Source organism: Bubalus bubalis, chromosome 18 (genome assembly GCF_019923935.1).
Source record: "Bubalus bubalis isolate 160015118507 breed Murrah chromosome 18, NDDB_SH_1, whole genome shotgun sequence".
In the NCBI taxonomy this organism is placed as follows: domain Eukaryota; kingdom Metazoa; phylum Chordata; class Mammalia; order Artiodactyla; family Bovidae; genus Bubalus; species Bubalus bubalis.
The window spans coordinates 54091829-54100544 of record NC_059174.1 but is presented as its reverse complement, the minus strand read 5'-3'; the positions used below and the strand labels follow the sequence as shown (position 1 = coordinate 54100544).

Below are 8716 nucleotides of genomic sequence, written 5' to 3'. Positions count from 1 at the left end.
GGCGCCCCCTCGGTCACCCCGACACCTGGGGCCTCCACGTTCTCACGGTAGGTCTTGCGGAGGGGTAGACGGGGGCAGTGCGGGACCGGCTGCGGGGGCTTGCGGTCAGCAGCCGGCGGCGGCGGTGGCGGGTGGTCCACCGTACCGTTCATCTGGCCAGGGGCGGGGGGCGGCGGCGGGGGCCGGGGCGGGGGCTCGGCCGCCTTGAGGGAGGTGGGGGGCGGCGGCGGCGTTTGGTGCACCGGGTCCAAAGCCGTGTTGTGGACGACCTTGCTGAGCCCGGCTTCCTGTTTGATCTTGAGCTTGAGCCCGATGCGGCTCCGGGCCTCGTAGGTCTTGATGGGCGGCCGGTTGCGGGAGGGCATGGGGCCGTCCTCGTCGGCGTCCAGGGAGGAGGCGGCGGAGGACGAGGAGGACGAAGACAGGGAGGACGAGGAGGCCCGCGCCCAGGTCACGGAGGGGGAGCCGCCCACGCCGCCGTGCCGGATCACCAGCTTGGTGGGCAGGTGCAGAGGGGGCTGGGCTGGGGCCCCAGACGCTGAGGACGGAGACGGGCCGTGGCCGGGCAGCCGGTGTCCCTCGGAAGAAGCGGCGACGGGGAGGCCGAGAGTGCGGGAGGAAGACACGTACTCATCTGTAGAAGGGGGCCAAGAAAACCCTGGGGGTTAGCCAAGGCAGGAGGCCCCTACAGAGCTGAAAGGAGCCGGTGTCCACTGAGTACTGACCATCTGCCGGGCCCGCTAAGCCCTTCACTCACGAGGACACTGCTAGGCAAGACCCTTTCCCCAAGTTCCAAGTCCCCATAATATGCCAGCAGCCCTCGGCACCGGACAGAGGATACCACCTAACTTCTGCAGCCCACCAACTTCTGCTGGCTTCACCCCAGTCCTGGCTCTGCTCTCCCGCTTTTCTGTGCCCCCGGGGTTGGCAGAACATTCCCTCCTTCCAGGGCCAGGATGGAGGGGGCGAAATGGACACAGGATGATGGGATGAGCAGGAAGCGGAGGTCCACTCTCACGGCTTTCAGGCTGGGCTCGGGCGCCGCCCAGTGGCAGAGTGAGGGAAAGCGCCGCACCCTGCGGAGGCGGCCGGGACCCGGCTCCCTCCGCTCTCACCTACCTGGCTTCTCCTTGGCCAGCTGCTTGTCCAAGGCCAGTGTGGTCTTTTCCTCTTGAATGAACATTCGGTCGATCATTACCATCTCCGCGGAGGGGCTCACCCTCTGGGGGCAGGGAGGGGGAGAGGCGATTAGATGAGCCAGTGAAGAAGCGAGGTGGAGGAGGGGACACGATCGCCAAGGATGGATGGGAACAGATTCCCAACTGTCCTTCTTGTGATCCTCCCTCCCTCCCTCCTTGCGGCGGCGGGGTGGGGGTGGGGGAAGGCAGGGTCCCCCAGGGAGAAAGGTGACAGGCTACCCTACCCGGGACTCCTCCAGCAGCAGGAGGCGGTATTTATTGAGCATGGCCTGGGTGCGTTTCAGCAGCTGCGTGGAGACCGTCTCGAACTCCTCGTCCACTGCGGAGGAAGAGGTCCAGAGACCCAGATGTTGGGGAAGGACCCACAGTCAAGGGCGCCTGCACCGTTTGGTCCTCACCACCCGCCTCCACACCCAGGGGAGGCCTCACCTTTGTGGTAGTCGTTGGGAGAGGGGAGGGCACCCTGGTAGACATGATAGGGCAGGAGGCGGTGCAGGGCATCCTCGAAGGAGGGGAAGGCCGTCTTGCAGTCAGGGTGCAGGACGGAGCCCTGATGTTTGTGCAAATGCTCCAGGAAGCTGGGAGGGTCGGGGGAAGGACCACACACACAGACAACTCGTGGTGAGGCCCGGAGACAGCAGAACCGGACCCTGAGCCCCCAGGCCACAAGGCAGACAACGAGGAGGGAAGGAACGCTGCAGAAATATGTGTGAACGTGTGCCTGGCCTGCCTCACTGTATCTCTGGGGACAACCAATGGCAGGAAGTGCTATCCTTATGCCCATTTTACAGATGAGGAAACTGAGGCCTGCGAAGATGAAGTCACTGATCCAAAGCAGCTAGAGGCAGCGCTGGGAGTTAGATGCCTGAGCGTGCGACTCACCTTCCATGCAATACCATCTCCTGCCACTTGGGGTCAGCATGTCCCCGCTCTACCTGGAACCCAGCAGCAGGCTTGGGGAGGCCGGCAGGGAGGTTGGGCCCTTGCGTGGTTGGTTGGTAAGATCTGCTTTCTCACTGGGCAGTAGACTATCGCCTACTATGTATGGCTGTCTCTCCCACCAGACATGCTTCCTCGTCTGTACCCAGTGCTGAAGGCCAGCAGCCCTCACACACGGTGGATGCGGGACCTGGTCTGTCCAGTGTTTCCAGAGTCCAGCATAGGACTGGGCACCCGATGAGGATCTGACCAACACTCTCAGTGGACGGAGGGCAGGGCAGAGGGACAGAACGCAGCATCCAACACGTACCCGCCCACCCACCCAAACAGCCATCCGTCCAGCCACGCACCTGCCTGGGTAGCGTCCATCCATCCATTCACCCTGGCCCCCAGGCATCCCTGCGTCCACCTGAACACGCACCCCCCAATCCCCAGACAGGAGACACTGCCTGCCAGCTGGGCCCGAGGCGCTCAGGGTACTGCGGTGACCAAGCCACACCAAATATCCACCCCCGCCCGCTTGAAGCCAGCAGCCTAGCTGCCCCACGAACGCTGCTAACACAGCCACAGGGAATCCTCATCACTACTATAATATATAATACTATATCACTACTATTCCCACCCCTCTCCCTAGAGGGGGAGGGGGAGGGATCTGTGGCACTTCCCGAACCCACAGCGGGGGACTGCGCCGCGCGAGGAGGCACACACGGAGCTCACCAGGCTTCTTTGCTGGGCTGAAGCGCGGGGGGTTTCTTCAGGCTGCCCAACTTGCTCTCATACTGTGGGGGAGAGAGAAGCCAGTGAGGGGGGTTTCGTGACAGAGGAGCGTTCCCTTGGCACCTGAGCCTCTCTACGCCCCAGCCTGGGACAAAGATGGGAAAGGCTGATGTCACCCGAGATGGGGTCCTGGTCCTAGCTGCAGCACACTCAACCTGCGGGGAAGACTGGGGCTGGATCCAGGGCTGGGGGGACACAGCAAGGAGAAGGTTACAGGCAGGCTCATGCCCCAGGCATCCACCTGGGTCGCCTCCTCCAGCCCCTTCTCAGGCTTGGGTCTCTCAGCTTCCACCTGGTACCTCCCTCCCTGCCCATCAAAAGGCCCACAAATCCCCCCTCATTGTCCAGCACCTGATGGGCACAGCCTCTTTCCTCCCACCCCTGCCTAAATCTCTACCTTGACTTCCCTTGTCCTGCCTATTCTTCCCTTTCAGGCTCTCTCGAATCTTGTCTCTGCTTCAGTCTCATCCACCCTCCCTGCCTATGCCCCTCTGGCCTGGGTACCACCATCCTAGGTCTCCTCTTGATCACACCCTCCCCTCCCCCTCATCACCACCTTCTCTTTTTTCTCTGGCTGCAACACAAGGCATGTGGGATCTTAGTTCCCCAACCAGGGATTGAACCCGTGTCCCCTGTACTGGAAGTGCGGAGTCTTAACCGCCAAGGCAGTCCCTCTGCCATCTCTGACTCTGTCTCGCTGGCCACCCTGCCCTGTCCTTCCTTTTAGGGTCTCCCTGCTGCCTGTCCTGAGCCAACACAGTCCCTCCTCCTGCAGCCTCCATCTCTCACCTGCTCATGCCCCCACTGACCGCCTGGGGTCTCTCTCAGGCCATCTCTCCCATCCTCATTCTGTCGTTTCGGTGTTTGGGGGTGGATCTCTGTCCAGCTGTCTTGGTTTCCCACATGCCCCCGCCTGGACTGGGCGGGTGTCTTACCCCTGACCTGGATGTGTCTCTACCCATCTCTACCTCCCTGCCTGCCTGCCGGCCGGCCTCCCCTTCCCTTCCAGCCCCATCCCAGTTCCCCAGCGACCTGGCCTGGGCCCTAGCCCGCCACTCTGGGTGCCCCTTACCTGCAGCCCGGAGGACTTCCCTGGCCCGGAAGGGGCGGCCTTGGCCACGGTCAGGGTTGGGAGGTTGCTGGCAAAGGCTTTGCTCTCGGCAGGAAGCAGAGGAGGCAGGCCTGGGGTGGGGGTGCGGGCAGACAGGGCTCAGGGGTCACGGGCACAAAGGCCCCCCCAGAGACCCTGCACCCCATACTGCTCTGGTTCTTGGGCCTCGGGGGCCATGGCGGCCCCAAAGTGAGTGCCCCTGGAGGGGATCTGGGGAGTACAGCCCGCCCCCCTCCACCGTCCCTGTCCCTGGAGATCTGGGTGACCCTTGGGCTCCGGTGCCCACAGTTCTGGGCCACATGTCCTCCCTGTCACTCCCACCCACCTGCTTCGGCCCCCCCCCCAACCCTTGGCTCCGTTGCGGGCTCCCTCTCCCCTACCTGTGGTGGCCATGGGTGCTGGGGTGGGGGCATGGCTGGGGGTGGTGGGAGTCCCGGATGGAGCCTGCCCACTGACCAGCACGGAGGCAGTGGGGCTGGCGAGGGGTCCCAGGCTGGCGGAGGACTGTGGGGCGGCAGGGGCCCCCACGGCCTTGCTCTGGAGAATGATCCCAGACGGCACCTGAGGAGGGGGACAGGTGGTTTGGGGCGGGGGGACACACGCTAGGAGCAGGGGCAGCCAGGAACCAGGATTGGGGGTGAAGAGAAAGCCAGAAAGCGGGAGGGAACTGGATCGGCAGGGAAGGGCGGGGGTGCGGCGTGGGTGGTGGGCTGGCCCCTGCCTCCAATTACCTGGTGAAATCTCTCGAGAAGAGCCTTCGGCTGGGGCAGCGCCGGGAAGGGGGTGGTCACCATCTGGAAGGTCCGAGGAGGCGGTGGGGGGGGCGCTGCGGGCTCGGGGACCAGGTGGAGGGTCGGAGGGGGCGTGGGGGACTTGTGGGGCCCCTGGCTGGGTGGGTACTGCAGCTGGAAGTCGGGCGGCGTGGGGGCTGGCAGCCGGGAGGACGTCTCGGAGGAGGAGGCGGAGGCGACCCCGACAGTGGAGGTGGAGGCCGGAGGGAGGTGGGGGGCGGGGGCCAGTGGCCCCTCCAGGGGCTGGGACGGGGGTCGCAGTGGGGGCTGGGGTGGGCCTGGGGCGGTGGGGGCCGGGGTGCTTGCAGAGGGGGTGCCGCCCAGCTGGTTCTGGATGACAAAGATGCCAGGCAGGGTAGGGGGGGCCTGGGGAGGAGGGCAGGGGTGCAGGGCAGGCTCTGAGGGGGGACGGGACAAGCTCTGCGGCTGGGAAGGCGGGCGGGAGTGGGGACGGGATGGGGGGCGGGACGGGGGCCGGGCCGGGTGAGGGGACGGCAGGTGGGGGCTGTCCCCCAGGGGGGCCTGGTGAGGTAGTGATGGGGAAGAGGAGGGGCCGGGGCCCTTCAGCGGAGCCGCCGCGGGGATCTGGGCAGGGGAGGGAGGGAGAGGGGAGGGGGCGGGGGGTCAGAACCAACCTTGGCTCCCCTGGCCCCAAGACGCTGGGGACCCCGGCGCTCCCGCCCGGAAGCCCCGCCCCCCTTCTTGGCCACCCCTTGTCCTGATCCCCGCCCCCGCCATCCTTCTCACCACTCCACCTCCGTCCCCCACCTTGCACCTGCCCCCCACCCCCGACCTGCCCACCTACCTCATTCCCTCAACCTATCCCTTCTCGACCCACCATCTGCCCCCCCAACTCCGTACCTCTGCCTTCTGATCTCCGCCCCTGCCCCCCAGACCCCCCTCCCCCCGAGAGGAAGGCGAGCTCTGCAGGCTTTGGGGGCAGCAGCGGAGGAAGCAGTGGCGGCGGGAGCACCACACGAGCTGCCTGCGGCGGGTAGGCAGAGGGGACCAGGGAGCAGAGCACAGCAGCAAGTGCGGGGGGGGGTGGGGAGGGTGCCAGGCCCGACGGTCCAGCTGACCCAAGAGAACAGACACCAGCAGGGAGACTGCGGCTGCTGCGAACTGGGGGTGGGGGTGGGGGCCGATGGTTGAGGAGGGCACGCTGGGGATGGGGGAGCAGGGGATGAGGATGGAAACCAAGGGTCAAGGTCAGGGTCGAGTCCCCCTGGATGCCAGCACATGAGTTACGAGTCCCCTTCTAAGTGTCCATGACCTGTACCTGTGGGGTCGTGGCTGCATGGCTACCTGGGGGTCGTGGGAACCTATGGGTGTGAGAGTGTGTGTGTGTGCGTGTGTGTGTGTGTGTGTGTATCAGGCTTGCATATGCAATCTAAGCACTAGTCTGTAACACGTACACAGTGACCTCACCTAAAACACACCTCAGTCAGGGCATCCTTCTCCCCCTAAAGGTCACCTCTCCAGGAAGCTCAAACCTCAGCAGCTGCTATTGAACCACGGGCAACAGCTGGGCACCCAACACTGAACTGGCACCTCTCTGCTCTGGGTCACAGAATCCACCCAACCGACAGCGCCCACTGACCCAGCGCTTGCGGCTGGGAACGTGTACCCACTCGTGGGCTCTCTCCATGGTCCTGAGAGCTGTGATCATATCCGACCCACTTCACAGATCAGACACTGAGGCCAGGGAACCAAAATGACCAGTCCAAATGATACAAATGAACTTAACAACACAGAAAGAGACCCATAGGCGTAAAAACCTAACCTACTGTTTCCTGGTGGGGGGGTGGGCAGGGGGAAGGGGATAGTTAGGGAGTTTTGGAAGGTCATGTACACACTGCTATATTCAAAACAGATAATCACCAAGGACCTACTGTAGAACACAGGGAACTCTGCTCAATGATATGTGGCAGTCTAGATGGGAGGGGATTTTAGGGGAGAATAGATGCATGTACATGTATGGCTGCTCACCTGAAACCATCAGTAAATTGTTAATTGGCTATACTCCAAGACAAAATAAAAAGTTTAAAGTTTGGAAATAAATAAATAGATATTAAATGAAACAAACAAAACAGAAGAGCCTCGAGTGGACCTGGTAATCTCACCTGCAGGAATTCGTGATCAGGAACATTCAGGCTCTTGCTCACAGGGCTGGCCACTGTGAGACTATTTACAACAGAGAAAACCAGAGAAGAAAGCTGGTGGGAGCCGCAGGCGAGGAGCTGACAGTGAGGACCAAGGGAGCTGTCCCGCTTGGCACTCTCCCCTCCTAAGCACAGGCTTCAGAGGGCACGGTGAAGTGGCAACACAGACCAGATGCTGAGTGAGAGAAGGACAGCGATCCACGACACGATTGCTAGACGGCTGGCTGCACGGCATTATGGACAGTGAATTTGATAACAGTATTGTCGCAACGCTAGATGCACTGGATCTGATGACTGCGGTGGTTGAGTGAGAGGATGCTCTTATTCTCAAAGACAGAAATAATCAGATCAAAATATGAAGGGGGTGCAGAAGCGTGATGTCTGCAATTGACTCGCAAATGATTCAGGAAAATAAAAAGGGATACATGTTGCGAGGGCCGTGGCTAAAGCTAACGTGGCCAAATATTTACAGTGGTTAAATCTGGGGTGGTCCCCAGTGATCCCTGCCTCCCTGTTTTCAGGCTCCAATCAGGGGTGGCCCCCAGCAATCCCCGCCTCCTCGTTTTCAGGCTCCAATCAGGGGTGGCCCCCAGCAATCCCCGCCTCCCTGTTTTCAGGCTCCTCCCACACTGTACCAGGGTTGGTCTCCGCAGCCATAGGAACTCAGCAGCCATAGGAACTCAGCGGAAGTGATCACATGTCACTTCCAAGATTAGGTTATAAAAAAGACTGGCTTCTCTCCTGGGCAGCTCCCTTGCTCTTTTTCTAGTCGATTATGTGCTGAGGGGAAGCCGACTGTGGATCCTGTGAGCTGCCCTTCCGGGAGGCCTCAGTTTCTCTCTACCTAGGCCCTCTCCCACCAGCAGCCCTACCAATGCACCGTCTTTGTTGTTATTCTGGCTACGCAGTGCGGTATGCGGAATCTTAGTTCCCTGACCAGGGATCAAACTCTTACCCTTTGCAGCAGAAACACAGAGCCTTAACCACTGGGCCACCAGGGAAGTCCCACGAGTGCAGCATCTTGGAAGCAGACTGTCCAGCCTGGTCAAGCCTTCAGATGACTCAGCCCTGGCTGATACCTTGACTATAATCTCCCAAAAGATCACAAACCAGAACCTCCCAGTTAATCTGCTTCCAGATTCCTGATCCTTAGAAATCATGTGAGGTAAGTTAATGTTTGTTGTTTCAAGCTGCTCAGTTTTGGAAGAAAGATAATCTGTTACACAGCAACAGATAACTAAAACATCTGGTTAGAGTAAAGAATTCACATGAGTATTATTCCCACATTCTAGTCTTACAACTTTGCTATATGTTTGAAACTAACTAAAAATGAAAAGCTTTAAAATAACCCAAAAATTGAAAAATATTTTTAAAAATTCTCATCCTCAATAAAAATACAGGGACAAATACTCACACACTCCCCCCACACCAAATCAAGAAGCAAATGACATACTGGGGGAAACAGTGAGAGTCCCTTGGACAGCAAGGAGATCAAACTGGTCAATCCTAAAGGAAATCACCCCTGAATATTCATTGGAAGGACTGATCCTGAAGCTGAAACTCCAATACTTAGGCCACCTAATCTGAAGAACCCATTCATTAGAAAAGACCCTGACGCTGGGAAAGATTAAAGGCAGGAGAAGGGGACGACAGAGGGGGAGATGGTGGGTGGCATCACTGACTCGACAGACATGTGTTTGAGCAAGCTCTAGGAGACGGTGAAGGACAGGGAAGTCT

General features: G+C 60.4%; 1 protein-coding gene across 1 annotated transcript in view; it reads right to left on the bottom strand.

Moving 5' to 3' along the window:
• Positions 1 to 3: 3 nt before the first annotated feature.
• Positions 4 to 8716, bottom strand: part of BICRA (BRD4 interacting chromatin remodeling complex associated protein) — a gene marked incomplete at its 3' end in the record, with an annotated part of 73487 nt that continues 64774 nt past the window's right edge. The window contains 8 exon segments of the mRNA XM_044930795.2: positions 4 to 634; positions 1120 to 1222; positions 1424 to 1518; positions 1629 to 1777; positions 2856 to 2917; positions 3988 to 4097; positions 4407 to 4587; positions 4758 to 5402. Of these exon segments, the coding sequence (XP_044786730.2) occupies positions 4 to 634; positions 1120 to 1222; positions 1424 to 1518; positions 1629 to 1777; positions 2856 to 2917; positions 3988 to 4097; positions 4407 to 4587; positions 4758 to 5402 (1976 nt within the window).